The 17,435-nt window shown below is 41.4% G+C and overlaps 1 protein-coding gene across 7 annotated transcripts in view; it reads left to right on the top strand.

The window, feature by feature from the left end:
* The window catches only part of ube2o (ubiquitin conjugating enzyme E2 O), a 90,962-nt gene extending 77,045 nt beyond the window's left edge, over positions 1 to 13,917 (top strand). For 5 of the 7 annotated variants that reach the window (XM_069929613.1, XM_069929615.1, XM_069929612.1 and 2 more), the window contains 8 exons: positions 1,747 to 1,859; positions 2,389 to 2,520; positions 2,725 to 2,817; positions 6,413 to 7,079; positions 7,569 to 7,705; positions 7,952 to 8,155; positions 9,183 to 9,240; positions 12,830 to 13,917. In XM_069929613.1, coding sequence (XP_069785714.1) covers positions 1,747 to 1,859; positions 2,389 to 2,520; positions 2,725 to 2,817; positions 6,413 to 7,079; positions 7,569 to 7,705; positions 7,952 to 8,155; positions 9,183 to 9,240; positions 12,830 to 13,554 — 2,129 coding nt within the window. In that variant the 3' untranslated portion in view covers positions 13,555 to 13,917. The remainder of the gene's footprint in view (positions 1 to 1,746; positions 1,860 to 2,388; positions 2,521 to 2,724; positions 2,818 to 6,412; positions 7,080 to 7,568; positions 7,706 to 7,951; positions 8,156 to 9,182; positions 9,241 to 12,829) is intronic. The other 2 variants (XM_069929614.1, XM_069929617.1) reach the window with 2 other exon arrangements.
* Positions 13,918 to 17,435: the final 3,518 nt, after the last annotated feature.

The following is a 17,435-nucleotide window of genomic DNA, read 5'->3' as shown; positions in this document are numbered from 1 at the left end:
ATTAAACAGTGGGGTGTTGAGTCCCAGGTCTTGGAGTTTGCTGACCATGTTGAGGGCATGATGGTGTTAAATGCCAAACTGTAGTCCTCCTGAATTCCTTGTTTAATTTTTTCTTTCATTTTTGTACTCCTCAAGTACCTGTCCCTCAGTCCTCCATGTCTCTGAGTGAAAGGTCCCAGCCTATCCAGCCTCTCCTTGTTAATTCAGCTCACCAGTCTCAATGCCAGATGCTTCACCGCCCTGTCCACTTGTAATACAGCTTCATGGAACTATATACCCCTTGAAGTCTCTGTTCTACAATGATCCAGGACCCAACCTTTCACTGTGCAATCCTGCCCTGGTTTAACTTACCAAAATGCAAAAACCTCACCCTTAAAAGATTTGGTCGATTTTCCATCTAGATCCTGGTGTAATCTTTGTGACCTACACAAAAGTGATGGAAAACCTCCTCAGGTTAAGCAGCATCCATAGCATCAAGAATCTGGTAAAACAGGTAGACGTCTGAATAAAAAGGTGGGGAAAGAGGAAGGCACAGGCAGACAGATAAAAGATAGATACAAATGGGAGGGTAGAAGAGAAAGTTGACAGGTAGAGGCATCTGATTGGCAGGTCCCAATGTGGGGGGGGGAAGAGAAAGTAGGAAGAAGACTAAGAAGGGTAACTTGTTGTATAGGAAGAGAAGGAGGTGAAGAGCTGGAGGAAAGGAGATGGAGGAAAAGGAGAGACCGGGGGAGGAGTTGATGGAAATTGGATGTCAGTATTGATGTCTCTGGTCGGAGACTGCCAGGTGGGAATGTAAGATAATATTTCCCCCAATTTGTGGGTGGCTTCAATTTGGCACGGAATAAGGATATGGACAGACATGTCAGTGTGTCAGTAGTGTGTGGAATTAAAATAATTGCCAATGGACAGAGCAAAGGTGGTGAATGAAACAATTTTCCAGTCTGCGACCAGTCTCCACGATGGTCACATCGGGAGCACTGCATGTAGTGAATGACCCCCTAAAGATTCACTTAGAAAGATGGCTTTGGGGTCCCAAATGGATTTTTCAGCACGTTTGTGTATTGCACAAGGTCAAACACCCTGAACACTTCTCTGTATTTACCGTGGTATAGGAAATGGAAAAGAGTGGGATCAGGGAACAGAACAGTCCTATTCTGAAGCATAGGAATGTCATGAAAGAGGTGGTGTTGGAGGTCCTGAAATATGCAAAGGTGGATATATCCTTGGGTCCTGACCAGGTGTCTCCTCTCTCTCCTCCCCCCCCCCCAACCCCCCCCCCCACATTGGGACCTGCCAATCAGATGCCTCTACCTGTCATAATTTGCCTTCCCTGCTTCACCAATGCCTCCAAATTATACCACCTATCTTCCCCCTGCATTCTTAGTCTTGCAAAAGGATTCCATCTAGAAATGTCAGCAATTCTTTCTCTCCCAATGATACTCAATCTGCTTGCTTTCCCAAATAGATGGTGGCTTTTGTGCAGAGTTGGTCTCATTAGAATCTTGTTAAGAAATTGATCAGCTGATAATTAGATCAAATCAACCTGAGCTATTGCAAGACAATGATCCATTATATACTTTCTGTATTCTAAACAATATTTGTATTAATTGAAAGAGATTGTTTCATTTGGTCCTTGGGTCCCTGATCAAAAGCAGTAGGTATTATACAGAGTTCAGACTAAAAATAAAACCTTGGTTTGTTGCTTTAGATCCTGTTTTGCAATAACTCATTGTTTCCCATAAGCTCAAGGACCCCAAGAGGTTGGTGTGTATGGTGTTGTCCAATCTGTCGACCACATTGGACGGACGTGCTCAGTAAAATGGTTCAAACCAAAGCCAAATGGCAGTGAGATTGAGGTGAGTAATTTGTTGACCAATTAAATTTAAACCTCACTTTTTTTTTTGGTTAATTGTCTTTTGGATAATGATGGCTGTTAAAGGTCTTGCTGTTGCAGGATAGAACTCTAGGTATATCTTGAAACTGTTTAGTAAGTGTGATGTATTAGGGTTGAAAATGAGAGAAAATCCTGATAATATATTTCTAGGTACTACACATATTGATATAATAGCCTAACGCTCTGTAACGAATGCTCTGAATGTTTACATTTTCCTTCTCCAGGTGTTTGTCCACAAGAACTGTGTTTTAGGTTTAAAGGCAAAATTACGGTCTGTCAATTGGTCATATATTCTGTCTTGATTGAATACATGTGGCTACAAGCTTAGCAATAGACGACTAGAACCATAGCCCCCAAGCCTCTACTCAAATTTCCTTTCTGCTGAGGAGTAATCGGTCTTCTCATTTCCTTAATGTTCCTCATATTTTTGCTGTTGATGCTTTCTGGCAACTGTTTTGATATGGGCCATTCAGATCTCATTTTAATTCCAGGCACTGGGCCATGAGGAAGACATTAGTGTTTATGACATTGCTGACCATCCAGATTTCCATTTCCGCATTACTGATATTGTGATCCGTATCGGGAATGTGGAAGAAGGACGAGCTGCACTAAAAGTTGATGAGGTAATGCTAAAACGAGGTGTCCAGGAGGGTGAGGGTTCACTTTACCTGTTCACTGAAAGGAGTTGAGAACTTTGGTTTTGACGTGTGTTAAATTACACCGCTGCTGTTTTTTTCTTTTGAGTAATACAAATGCTTTTTGAAAAGGACTAAATACAAGAAAAGGACAATATACATATTTGTACAGAACTATTCCCTCTGTTTCAGGAACCTTCTGTTGGTCAAGTATCTCGTGTTGATGTTAGTGGCAAGGTTGAAGTTGTCTGGGCAGATAACTCCAAATCCAGCATTCTACCTCAGGTAAGAACCTGCCCAAGTTCCAAGAATTGCCAAAGGAATATTGGCACTACTTTCAGCTTTGAAGTTAAATTGAGTCATTCTGCTCCCTGTTTGAGGACATGTTATTGGAAAGAATGAGAATTCTGAATCCCAACAATTAATGGGTGAAAGAATTTCTCTCTCTCCTAGATCCTCTTCCAATTAATTTAGGTGTGAGTTCTCACCAGAAGGAATCATTTTTCTGTATCCAAATCATCCTCTGCTTAATAGTGAATAGATTTCTTGAGCTCTTGATTCTAGAAGAATTGTCCTGATTCTGCTAATAGTTCTATCAATGAAGTTGCCAATTTAACCAAATTCCTCTGCTTTTTAAATTAATTTTTAAAAATATTAAACATACAGCACTGTAACAGGCCATTTTGTCCCACTAGTCTGTGCTGCCCAATTAACCTACATCCCTGGTACGTTTCGAACGGTGGGAGGAAAGCGGAATTCTCGGGGAAAACCCACACAGACACAGATAGAACGTACAATCTCCTTATAGACAGTCCAGGATTTGAACCCGGTCCTGATTGCTGCTCTAACAGCGTGTGCTAACCGCCACACTAACCTTGCTGCCCTAAACATTTAAAAATGTCCTAATGTTTAAATTTGTCCTTGACTGAGGACTAACATCAGGAAATCTCTCCAAAAGTCCACATTTCTGAAAATTGGCATGCTTGAATTCGGCATTCTTATCCTTTTTTTTCTTTATTCCAACATAAAATAAACATTACTGATTATTTCACCAAGAAAGACAAACACAATATTCTTGTAATTACCAAAAGAAATGTCGCTCAATAGGAATATGGAGATCGCTGACGTCGGAGGGCAGCTGCAATCAAGGCCGTGTGCTTAGACCCCTGCTCTGTTCCTTACTGTGCCTTCACCACTGCCAAGCTCAGCTCCAACTCTATCTATAAAATCGCTGATACCAAAATTGGAAATGATGTTGGAATGCAGAATGGGGATCGAGAATCCAGGTGGTGCCAGAACAACAGTCTTGGTCTCACTAAGACCAAAGAGCTTTTTTGTTAATTTTGGTGAGGGCGGCCAAAGAACTACACCCTTTTACACGTGCTGGGGTGGAAGTGGAGAGGATTAGATCCTTCAAAGTTCCGGGAGTCCATATTTAAGAAGACCTCTTCTGGAGCGAGCACATCGAGCCAACTGTAAAAAAGACATAGCAACACCTATACTTTCTAAGGAGATTTGGCATGTCATCAAATAGTCTTTCAGACTTCTATAGGAAGTATACTGATTGGTTGCATCACAGCCTGGCTTAATGATTCCAATGTGTAGGAATGCAGGAAAAAAAGTGAGGTCCATTACAGGCTCAAGCCCACCTATTGAAGTCTTCCATGTGCGGCACTGCCTCAAAGGGAGCCAACATCATTAAGGACTCCCTTCGCCTTGGTCACACCTTCTCACTGCTACCTTCAGCTAAATATGTATTTGGATTTTCAGAAGGCATTTGATAAAGTGCTGTACGTGAGGCTACTTAAGAAGGGCCCATGGTATAACAGGAAAATACTCATGTCGGGAGAACTGGCTGATTGAAAGGAAACAGAGAGTCATAATACATGGATCATATTCTGATTGGCTGCCAGTTGCCTGTGATGTTCCACAGGGGTTGGTGTTGGGGCCACTTCTTTTTAAGTTGTATATTATGATTTGGAGAATGGAATAAGTGGCTCTGTGGCCAAGTTTGTGGATGATATGAAAGTAGGTGGAGGAGCAGGTAGTGTAGAGGGAACACAGAGGCAGCAGAAAGACTTAGATTAGGAGAATGAGCAGAGAAGTTGATAATGAAATATGACAGAACGTGTGTGGACATGCACTTTGGTAAAGAAAATAAACAGACTTTTTTTTAAATGTCCACAGGTAGTCTGAGTCAGTGGTGAAGGAGGCAAATCCAATGCTGGCATTCATTTCGAGAGGAATAGAATATAAGAGCAGGGATGTGATGTTGAGGCTTGATAAGGCATTGACGAGACCTCACATGGAACATTGTGAACAGTATTGGGCTCCTCATTTAAAAAAAGATGTCCTGACGTTGGAGAGGGTTCAAAGGAGATTCACAAGAATGATGCTAGGAATGAAAGGGTTATCTATGGGGAGTGTTTGACAGCTCTTGGCCTGTATTGATTGTAATTTAGGAGGAATGATGGAGGGGGATCTCCTTGAAATATTTTCAACATTGAAAGGCAGGAACAGAGTAGATGTAAAAGGTTGTTTCCCATGTTGGGAGAGTCAAGAGGGCACAACTTCAGGATTGAAGGGTGTCTGCTTAGTACAGAGATGCGGAAGATTTTCTTCAGCCAGAGGGTGGTAAATCTGTGAAATTTGTGGCCACAGGCAGTTTTGGAGGGTGGGTCAGTGGGTGTACTTAAGGCAGAGATTGATAAGTTCTTGATTAGCCAGGATATCAAAGGTTATGGGGAGATGGCTGGGCAGTGGGGCTGAGTGGGGAAATGGATCAGCTTATGGTGGAATGGTGGGACAGACTCTGGCTGAATGCCCCACTTCAGCTCCTATATCTTATGGTCTAAAGTACAGAAGCATGAAAACCAGCACAGCTTGGTACAAGAACAGTTTCTTTCCAAATGATATCAGACTGACCCCTTGCCTTGACCAATGAAGGTAAACATGGTATTTGCTGCCTCCAGCAACTGTATTGTCACTTTCAGGAACCATAGTCTTGAACCCTAAGCTGCCTCTGTTCATGAACATGGATGGCACTTTACCATTTACTGTATAGACACAACACCTGTTTCATCCCACATCTGCCAATGTACCCCAAACCTTCCATCTGATCTACATCCTGCTGTAACTTTAAACCAGTGGTTCTCACCCTTTTTCTTTCCACTCACATCCCACTTTTAAGTAATCCCCATGCCATTGATGCTCTGTGAATAGTAAGGGATTGCTTAAAGTGGGATGTGAGTGGGAAGAGAAGGTTGAGAATCACTACTCTAGACCCAATATTTTGCTTGAGAAAAATTGTCATTGGCCCATTTTCTTTGGAGGTATGATTAGGTTCGATGAAAACAGTGGCTTTCAAACTTTTTCTTTCCACCCACATAATCAATCCCTTACTAATCACAGAGCACCGATGGCATAAGAAATACTTAAAATGGTATGTGAGTGGAAAGAAAAAGGTTGAGAACCACTGGTTTAGACAAAAGTAAAACACAATGCTAGAGAAACTCAGCAGGTCAAACTGTGTACTTTATGTAGCAAAGATAAAGATACTTAACAAATATTTCAGCCTTGAGCCCTTCATCAAGGTATGGAAAATTGTAGGCAGATGCCAGAACAAAATGATAGCTTTCGAGTCATCAAGTTCCATGTCAACCTTTGTTGTACCTCATCCATTATGATCTGAATTTTGTGACTTGCTGAGTAGAGATTGAGGGTGTTGGTAGCAAAAGTCCATGGATAGATTGGATGTGGCTTGAAGGAAGAAAGGGCTTGACAAGACACAGTTTCCCTGCAATTTATCCAGTCCAAATAGTGTATAGTTTAAAAGTCAAATTATCTTTAAATTTCAGTAACATTTATTTATTTTTTCTAGCATTTATATAATGTTGAGTCTGACATTGAAGAATCTGACCTGGACTCTCTGGATGGTACCTCGACTGGGGCAACATCTGATGAATGGGAAGATGAAAGTGATAGCTGGGAAACGGATGATGGCATGACTGAGGATGAAAATGCAAAGGGGAGTGAGGCACTTGAAGTTGGAATAGAAGTGGCAGCGCAGTTGGATGAAAGTAAGAGTGAGGTAGAACAAGCACAGGGAGCTGCTGCAGCTTCGAGTAGTTCAAATCATGATAAAATTGCAAAGGATGGATCTCCCAAAGGCTTTCATGAGATAAAAGAAGCCATCAAAATTTTGGAAAGTTTAAAGAATATGACAGTGGAGCAATTGTTGACTGGCTCTGCTACCTCCCCAACAATAGAGCCAGAAAAGCAAACAAAGGAGAAGAAGTTTCGAGATGATATCAAGAAGCTGCATGAAACTCTACAGAAGACGCTGGACAATGTAGCCATAGTGGTGGAGGAGAAGATGGAAGCTGTGACAGAAACTGAGAACAAAGAAGAAAAGGCAGATATGCAGGTGCCTGTAAAATCTGACTGGTCCAGTGATACACCTGTGCTTTGTCAGCAGAGCAGCAAACCTGGAGTTACGTTCACTAGCGCAAAGGGTGAAGTCTTCTCTGTACTTGAATCAGTACCAGGTAAGAATTTCCAAATTTTTCCTGCAGGGTTTTTAACCTTGCACCAAATAGCCTATCTGACAACTTATAAAAGTTGCTGTAATGTAGTTGAAGCAGCAATTGTATCTGTGCTGTGCTCAATTATTGAAGATGGCTGTTATTTTATGAATTGGACTCCGTTTGCTACACTGATCTATTCTCATTACAAAGTGATGCAAAAGGGAATTCCTATAACATGCGGTTCCTCCTTGGAGGAAGAGTAATGTTGATTCTCCATGACACAAGGCTTGAAATGATTAAGTTTTGAAGTATGTTGGTGTTACTTCCTGTGAGTTTGGAGGATGGATTGGTTATTGGGTGAAGGTATTAAATGTTCTGATAGGATAAATTAATTTTTATTGGGTGATGTGTGCAGTGCAATAGGTTTTGACTTCAACATTTAGAGCAGGACTAACCAAGGATTAACTGCAGCATACCATCAAAACATCTAACTCCAACTCTCATTTGCAGAGAGCCATGCATTCAAAAAAATGGAATTCCAGCCAGCAGATTCAAAGAGATTTTTCAGCACCGTGAGGAAAGAAATGGCACTGCTTGCTACTGCACTTCCTGATGGCATCATGGTCAAAACGTTTGAAGACCGAATGGTAAGTTGAACTGTGCTGAATAGTTTCAAAGCAAAAACATTTACACTGACAACATCAATGGTAGATTTCCAGCACCCTGCAGTTTTTAGTTTTGCACGAAATGTAGAATAGTCTCTATTAACATTGTGGGGGAATGAAATGGAGATGGTTCCATTCATTAACTGTTTAATACACTTGCCTGCCTCAGCTGAATGTGGGAGTTTTTTCTGGTAGATCTCAGCCTAATAACATAATCTTTTCCCATAGGATCTGTTCTCAGCTCTGATCAAAGGCCCAACACGGACTCCATATGATGACGGGTTATTTCTCTTTGATATTCAGCTTCCTAATGTTTATCCTGCAGTTCCTCCACTTTTCCGTTATATTTCTCAGTGCAGTGGACGTCTCAACCCCAACCTGTATGATAATGGCAAAGTCTGCGTGAGTCTTCTGGGCACATGGATTGGAAAGGTATGTAATTGAGAAATGAGTCATTGTTTCTGGTGGCATTTGAGGTGAATGTTTTTTCCTAAATGAATTTGGATGAAACTGTTGCAAAGGAACTATAGTGACTTTCTCCAAAGCAAAATTTAAGATATTTGATCTGCATTCAATTGTGAAAGATCTTGACAGGAACCTGTTTTGGCAGACATGAGAGTCAGTATTCAGACAACATGTAATAGGTAAGAACTCCAAGTGCCAATGAGGAAATTAGCAAATTTATTTTCATGATCTGAAATGTGTTGCCTGAATGATTATGGAATCTGGTACAGTGGTAAATTTAGAGAGATTTGTACGAATATTTGAAGTACTTCAAGGACTAACCCAAACTCTCCTTTATTGATGACCAAAAAATGCTGCTAAACTCTTGCTGAAGCTTGGATCCAACGTACGTTGGATTCGAGACAAACAACTGAGATTAGAGAACACAGTTCTAAATTGAAGCTTATGTCAGCATTGAAGGGTTTCTGCATTCACTCTGGGCAAATGCACGAGATACCATGGCACCATTTTAAAATATGGCAGCAATCTCCCAATATAGAGGTCCAACTGAGTAGGAAAAAAAACCAGTAAACAAAGAAGTGCAGGTGATCTGTGTGAAAGTTTGGAACCATGGAAATCTGGAAGGGACAAAGTCAAAATCCTTGTGTACAGTTACATGGGAAAGCACCACAGAAAAGAGCTGGAAATTAAGAATGTCGTCAAATAAAGGAAAAAGAGAAACCTTGTCGTTGGTGATTTTCTTTAAATGTATGAGATTGTGTTAGAAGCTGGTGAAGTGTTATGTGTTTGAGCTCTCCCCTTAGACTTACTGCTGTGTCCAGGATTGGAAATGAAGATCGGATCTTCATATGGTTATAATTCGATCATAGAATTAAAAGAGGACTTTATTGTTTCGAGCATAATGCATGCACTCATTTATTTCCAGATCCTATTTCACCCAGGGATCATTTTTAACCTGTTCTCTCCCTCCATTTAATACTTCTTTTTGGTGCAGGGAACAGAGAGGTGGACGACAAAATCCAGTCTTCTCCAGGTTCTCATATCAATTCAAGGTTAGTGCTAAGAAAGAATTAATGTTCAGCTTGTAATGTTTTACTTGTGTGAATGTAGCAGATTCTGCAGTGGGGATGAAGAAAGAAGTGATGAACTATCAGTGAATCTTTTATTCCTTTTGAAGCAAGCTTGAGGCATTGCAGAAGTTTTCCATGTTCTCTGTCACTTGGATTTTGACAGGGTTCCATTGAAAGTGTTGAGGCTGGATTCTATTATTTGAGAATACCTTTAATCTTTGAAATGTGTTCATTGGGGAAACTGTATTCTACAAGCTTCCACTTCAATTTAAAACTTGTTTCAAACTGTTTAATTGATGTGTATTGATAGGTAGGAGGAGTAACTGCACCATTGAAAGGAGTATTGTGTATGTTTGTGGTTGCATTGCAGAAAGATATGAAATGGTTAAAAAGAGGCCTACAGAATGTTGAACACAGCCTGCAAGAGGAACTATGGGTTGAGCAGCATAAATGGGAGAACAAGTTTAAGGAACCTTGGAAACGGGAGAATATTGAGAATTGGATAAAGATTAAGAATAGAGACCTATAACAAGTGTGGAGAACTGAAAACAAGAAGGCCCTTCAAGAATATTAAAGGTTTTAGGACGGTCCTTAGTGAAAAAGAAAGTAGAAAAAGGACAAAGAAATGCTGGCAGGAAAGATGAAGGAAAATTCCAAAGCAATTAACGTCAAGAGTAAACTGTATTTGGGTCCAGAGTCTTGTCTCTAGAGGATGTTCTGGTTGGAAAATTCAGGTCCTTCCAAAATCCAACCCTGCACACTTGTCTGCATTAAATTCCATCTGCCATGTTTCACCCCATTTTTCCAGCTGGTCTAGATCCCTCTGCAAGTTTTGAAAACCTTCCTCACTGTCCACAACACCTCCATTCTTTGTGTCATCTGCAAACTTGCTGCTCCAATTTACCACATAATCATCCAGATCATTGGTACAGATGACAAACAAAGGATTTATGCACATTTGGAAAATAATGGTCAGATTGGGACTGTCAAAGTGGCTTTGTGAGGGGCAGAGTCGGCGTCAGTACCTCAGCAGGATATGTACTGAAAATTGAAAATCACTCAGCCCGGGGAGGGGGGGTGGTGGGATGCTGATGGCCATCGACCTGGAGGTGAGGTGTGTGGTGGAGGTGCTGCCAGTCCTTGACGGGATGGGTGCCATATTTGCCATGATCCTCCTCCGTGCGCCACAGTCACATTTCCCCCTCTCTCCGACTTAACAGGCAAATGCACATGCTTATATCGTGTGGTGGCGCTAGCGCTGCAGGTGGGAGGAGCACAGTAATTCATGGGGGGGGGGAATGCCCCACCTATGTTTTCCCAATTTGATTCAATTTTTGAGGAGACAAAGGTGATTGAGGATAGGGCAGTGGATGTTGTCTGAATGGACTTTAACAAGGTCCCACATGGTATGTATATTCAATAGATGCAGATGCAGGGGATCCATGGTGAGTTGATAGCTGGGATATGAAATTGGCTGGCCAATAGAAGACAGAGTGGTGGTGAAAGGCTGTTATTCAGGCTGGATGCCTGTGACCAGTGATGTTCTGCAGAGATCCATCCCCTTTTGATGATGTACATAAATAAGTTGGATGAAAAAGTTAGTAGGGTGGGTTAAATAGGTTTGTGGATGATACAAAGATGGTGGAATTGGAGACATTGTAGACGGCTATCACTACCACAAGATATTGGTAGAGAAATATCAGATGGATTTTAATCTGGATAAATGTGAGGTAATGCACTTTGGGAGGTCAAATGCAAGAGGAATGTGTACATTTCATAGCAGGGCTCTTAAAAGCATTGATATGCAAAAGCATCTGTGGGTCCAGGTTCATGTCTCATGAAAGTAATCACACATAGATAGGGCGGTAAAACGTTTAATTTTTAACAATACAACATGGTAGAAGCTGATTCTGGCCATTGAAACCCATGCCTACCAATCCCAAACGTTTTTGGAAGATTGGAGGAAACTGGAGCACCTGAGGGAAAACCCATGCAGGTCTTTGGGAGAATGTACAATCTCTTTACAGATAGCACTGGATTTGAACCCAGGTTGCTGGCACTGTGTAATAGTTAGCTACACTAATGGAGGTGCCCAAAAGGAGGCTAGTTTTACGCTTGGCTTCATTGGGTGTAGAATTGAGGGTAAAAGTAAGGAGGTCTTGTTGCAAGTTCAAGAATAGTTTCTTTCCAATGTCTCTTGAACCGTCCCTTGTTGCACTGCTCCAGCAGCAGAACAGGGACTGTCTGCATTGTTGTAACCCTGCATATTTTCCTGCTTGCTGGTAATTGTGAATATTTATTACCTTTTTCAATTTAATTTAATATACAGGATTGTTTTCTTTACAAAGTAATTTCTCAGCTGCACCAAGAAAGAGTTTCAATGCACTTGTACATTGTACAATGAATATAACAAAGTCATTATCACGAGCAATTTAAAACTGCCTCATTTGGAATAGAGTAGAAACACAATGCTGGAGAAACTCAGCAGTCAAACAGGCCCGAGACGGCCACCTGCATGCATTTTGCTCAAACCCGAAACGTTAAACAAGGTACACTGTTTGAACTGCTGAGTTTCTGCTGCATCGTTTGGACTTCAACCACAGTGTCTGCAGACTTTCGTGTTTTACTCTTGGAATACTGTGTGCATTCTGATACCACATCACAGAATGGATGTGGAGTCTTTGAAAAGGGTACAGAAGTTTACCAGGATGTTGCGTGGATCAGAAGACAGGAGTTAAAGGGAAGAGATTAGACAAAACTGATCACAGAGATTTGTAAGATCATGAGAGACATTGATTGGGTGAACAGGATCTTTTCCCCTGGGTAAAAGTATTGCACATTAGAGGACATGTGTTGAAAGTGAGGTGGAGAAAGTTTAATGGAGTTGCGAGGGCACTGTCAGCAGTAGTGGTAGAAACAGAAAAGATAGTAACATTTAAAGTGATCACAAATATGAAGGGGATGGAGGGATGTCAGGTGTAAGCAGCAGTTTTAGTTTGATTTGGATATGTTCAACACAGATTTGGACTGAAGGGCCTGTTCTGTACTGTACTACAATTTTATAAATGCCTACAAGGTCAAGCCTCTGCTCCAGGGAAATCGGTCCCAACCCATCCAGCCTCTCCTTGTAACCCAACCCCTCCAGTCCATCTTGTGATTTCCCCACCCCAACACCGTGCCCTCTCACTTTATCGTATTCAGACTATGTTGACCAAATACCATTGACTGGTCCCAGGTCCTCCTTGAAAAATAAGCTAAGTGTCTCTAAAGCAAACATAATCCTAATGCAACATTTCAGAGATAATTTAAATACGTGCTAAGATTTTGAGAATAAATTTTTGTGAGCAATTTGTGTAACTGAAATGAAGGATAAATACTGATGCAGGTGATATTGGTGAAGAAAACACATCAGCTTGTATTTTCTACAGTCATGTTAAATGCTTGTGAAAAGTATTGCTGGTATCCATAACATTTAGTCCAGCATCATAACATGGAACTACATAATCTGTGGCTGGTCATTTTGTGTTTGTCTTTCCATTGCAACTTGATCTAGATTCTGTAATTTTTGCAGGGCTGATCCTGGTGAATGAGCCCTATTACAATGAGGCTGGCTTTGACAGTGATCGCGGCCTTCAAGAGGGATATGAAAATAGTCGCTGCTACAATGAGATGGCTCTGATAAAACTAGTGCAGTCAATGACTCAGCTCATTCAGAAACCTGTGGAAATATTTGAACAGGAAATAAAAGAACACTTCTATACTAATGGCTGGCGCCTTTTGAATAGAATGGAGTCATGGTTGGAAATCAATGAAATGATCCAAAGAAGCACTGAACTTAGTGCTGAAGATGTGTCTGTTCACAGCTGTCCTTCTGATGTGGGAGACGGTCAGGTGGAGCCTCTGTCACCATCTGCTGAATCTGTTCAGGCCGCAAAAGAACCTGGAATGGAGACTTCTGAAACTCACTCGAGCAGTATAGAGCAGAGGTTGCTGGTAGAAGTTGGTTCAGAGGAAAGCATCTGTCCAGAGATGGATTCTGCAGAGCAATTGCAGGCTGCCGCTGAAACCTCCTCCCTAACATCAGATCAGAAGGCTTCAGCTCAGGCTGTCGTCAAGCCAAAAAAGCGACGGAAGAGTTATAGAAGCTTTCTCCCTGAGAAGTGTGGCTACCCTGACATCGGATTCCCTCTGTTTCCCCTTTCTAAAGGGTTTGTGAAAAGCATCTGTGGCTGCCTACACCGTTACAAGGTTACCTTAATAGAATCTGGAATTCCAGAGAGTAGGGAAGAGAGATGAGTGTTCGATCTGTGCTGCAAGTTTACCAACTTTTCTAGACTTTTGATAATTGTGCAATAAAGCAAAAGGATAGTGAGCAAATCAAGGCTGCTCGCATTTTGTAACTGGAGTGGAGTAGGATTAATGAGCAGTGTGGAGGAACCTGAGCCTGACATTTCAAAGCATGATACATATGGTAAATTGCATCCCTGCTGGAAAAATTACTGCACAATGTAAAAAAAAAAATGTTAAATGTTTCTCCTAATAACACATTAAAGTGGAGTTTACAGCTTGATGTATACAGTATTTAACCAGATTTAACTGTCAACATGTGGACTTGTATTAAGCTCAGAAATGCTTGATTGCTTCCTATTTATGTAGAAATTGTGAGACTGTGCTTTATTTTTTAAAATTTATTTTTGGTTGCCTTATACTAGTGTAATATAAGACTTTACAATTAAATTGGCCTTACAATGTCACTGAATATAGGTTTACACATTCTTCATTTCCTACTGTGTTTATTGATTTTTTTTTTTAAACATTCCATTTCAAAACATTTCATTTCCCTGTCCCATTCCAAAATGGGGGGAAAACACCTCATCCTCCAACTGCACGGCATTAGCATCGACTTCTCTGGCTTCCATTTAAACACACCTCCCCCTCTCGCTTTCCCCCAGCTCTGTCTGTCTCTCCCTTTCACAGAGCCAAAATCAATTCTCAGCTTTCCTCTTATGCAATTAACACCTTTTGTTGGTCTGGACTCCTTCCCTGGCCAGTCTTCACTCTTCATTCTGGCACCTTCCTGTTCTTTGCTTATACTTTGAAGGGCTCAGGCCCAAAATGTTGGTAATATATCTTTACCTCCTCTGGATGCTGCAAGACCGGCTGAGTTACTCCAGCATTTCTGTGTTTTTACTACATTCACAGCATCTGCAGACTTTCGCGTTTCAATTATGATAAATAAGCATCGGTTTCTAGTCTGAGCCCAATCACTTCTGTGGGCCTTCTTTACATATGCCAGACTTAGTGGCCCTGTTTGAAAAGCCACTCAAGTTCTTGATATAAAATGTTGATGGGGGTTTAATTTTAAAATCACAAATTGTTTAATTTTGTTCATTGATTGCATGGAGTATCAAAAAATATTGTTTAAAACTATATAAATCATTGGTTGGGAATATTGTGATGACCTCTGGGCACTCACTGCATTTAAGAAGCTGGCAAGGATAGAGGATAAAATGTCTTGAAACAAGAATACCAATGCCCTCAGCTTCAATAAAGAGCAAAATGTGGAGAATGCTCATATATTTGGTCGTTTAAGATAAAGAAAGAGATGGTATTGGGCCTTAATGAGGATCTTTTAAAATGGATGTCCCCTGGGCCTGATGAGATATATCCCTGGTTATTGAAGGAGGCAAGTGAAGAGATTTCTGAGGACTGACCAAGATTTTTGCACTTTCACTAGTGACAAGAGTATTAAAAATGTAGATGGGTGGGTTTGTAACTTTGTAGATGATACAAAGATTGGTGCATTTCTGGACAGTGTAGAGGGCAATCAAAGAATATAAGATGTAGGTAATTTACAGATATGGATAGAGAAATGTCAAATGGAGTTTGATTGAGACGAGTGTAAGGTGCTGTACTTTGGGAAGTCAAATTTAAACGGAATGTGTAAGGTTGATGATAGGGTCCTTAAAAAGTATTGATGTGCAGAGGGATCTGGGTGTCCAGGTCCTTAGCTTGTGGAAAATGGCCACAGCAGTCAATGGGGTGGTAAAGGTGGCCAGGGTATTCCATAAGAGTAAGGAGGTCGTGTTGCAACAATATAAAATTTTGGTTGGGCTGCACTTGGAATGCTTTGAGCAATTCTCGTTTTCCCTGCACAATCCCCCTTGAAAGGATGGATGTTGTGGTTTCGGAAAGGGTTTGCAAGAGGTTTACCGGGATGTTACCTGGTGAGAGGGAGAGGTTGGACACCATTTGATTGTTTTTGCTTCAGCACAAAGGGTGACCTGATAGAAATTTGTAAAATCATAGGGCATTGAAGGGCAGGTAGTTAGAATTTTTTTTTACTCAGGGTAAAAATATATACAAGAGGGTGAGGGGGAGGAAGTTTAGGGGACATGTGTGGGGCAAATCAGAGCTGGGTGTCTGCAACAGCTGCCAGGAGTAGCAAAAGCACCCAATGCTGGAGAAACTTAGCAGGTCAGCAGAGTCCTTTATACAGCAAATACATAATAAATGTGTCGGGCTTGAGCCCCTCATCAGGCATCTGATCAAAAGAGTAAAGGTGGGGAGTAGTGTTTTGAGTCTTCAAAATGTACACACATCTCCATTTGTTTCATATTTATCAGGTGCAAGCAGCAGTTGTAGTTTGATTTGGACATGTTTGGTGTAGATACTTGGGTTGAAGGGCCTGTTCCTGTGCTGGGTATGTTCAGTGGCGTAAAGGTAGTTGTCTGGAATGTACAGCACACAAGTGCTGGAGAAGCTGAAATGGTCATGCAGCATCCACAGTTGACTTTCTACAGGAGTTCTATTGAGAGAATCCTGGGTAGCTGCATCACAGTCCATTATGGTTGCTGCAGAGAAATGGATTGGAGGTTAATCCACAGGATTGCAAGAGTGGGAGAGAGGATCAGTGGAGTCTCCTTCCTCCCCCATCAACATGATCTACTGAGATCATTGTCTGGAGAGGGCATGCAAAATCATTAAGAACCCCTTCCACCCCACATAACAGCAACTTTCAGCTTGGGAAAGAGATGCAGGAGGATCAGAGCCAGCACCACCAGGCTAAGGAGCAGCTTCTTCCCACGGGCAGTGAGAATGGTGAACGACCAAAGGAACTGCTCACACTGACCATCTGAGACTTGTATGTACAAAACCACATTTCTTTATTTATTTGCTATTTATGAATACTTGTCCTGCATATGTATTGTCTGTACACATGTTATGTCTGGTTGTGTCTGTTTTGCACCGAGGACCAGAGAACACTGTATTGTCAGGTTGTAGTTGTACAAGAAACTTGACATCAGGAGTGTTGAAAATCAGGCAGATGTCCGAATAAAAAGGTGGAAGGGAAGAGGGTAAAAAGGGAGGAGCACAGGCTAATAGGTAGGAGGAAAAGGAGGAAGAAGGTATTGGCTGAGTTGGATGGATTCTGATGGAAGGAGCTGGAGGAAGGGTATCAGAGGGTTCAGAAAATTGGAGCTACATATTAATGCTGTCTGGTTGGAGATTGTCAAGACGGAATGTAAGGTTGTTCTCCAATTTGTGGGTGGCCTCAATTTTCGAGTACGAGGCCATGGGCAGACATAGCAGGGTGGAATTGAAGTGGTTGGTGGGTGGCTACTGGTAGGTCCTTGCCGTTGCAGTGGACCGTGTGAAGATGATCAAGGAAGCGGTTTTTCCCCCAAACTGGGTCCATTCTCCTTGATGTAGAGACTGTATTAAATGCAGTAAATGACCTGTACAGATTCATGGGTGAAGAGTTGCTTCACTTGGAAAAACTGAGACCCTAAATAGTGGTAGAGAGTGCATCATATTTTGCAGTCACTGGGTGCAGGTCAGTAACTAAAATCCATATGCACCACATCAATTTCATTTGTCACCTCCTTGAAAAAAATCCATTAGGCTCATGTGGCCTAACCTACTGCTTCTTTAAGGGCTCATAAATTCTGTCCATAAGAATCTTGTCCTGAAGAATCCTCTCCAATCGTTTGCCCGCCACTGATGCAAGACTTGTAACATTAGCCAGTTTATACACAATTAAAGAATACACTCACTTGTTTCAGCACAAAATGAAATTCACTTTCTTGATTTTTTTCAGTCACATCATTGCATTCTTCAACTCCCCAAACATTACCCAGCTAAACTCCTCTGATCTTTTCATTGGCTCACTGCCA

The sequence above is a fragment of the Narcine bancroftii genome, chromosome 3 (assembly GCF_036971445.1).
Source record: "Narcine bancroftii isolate sNarBan1 chromosome 3, sNarBan1.hap1, whole genome shotgun sequence".
Lineage (NCBI taxonomy): Eukaryota > Metazoa > Chordata > Chondrichthyes > Torpediniformes > Narcinidae > Narcine > Narcine bancroftii.
Note: the sequence above shows the minus strand (reverse complement) of the source record. Positions and strands in the feature narration are given on the sequence as shown.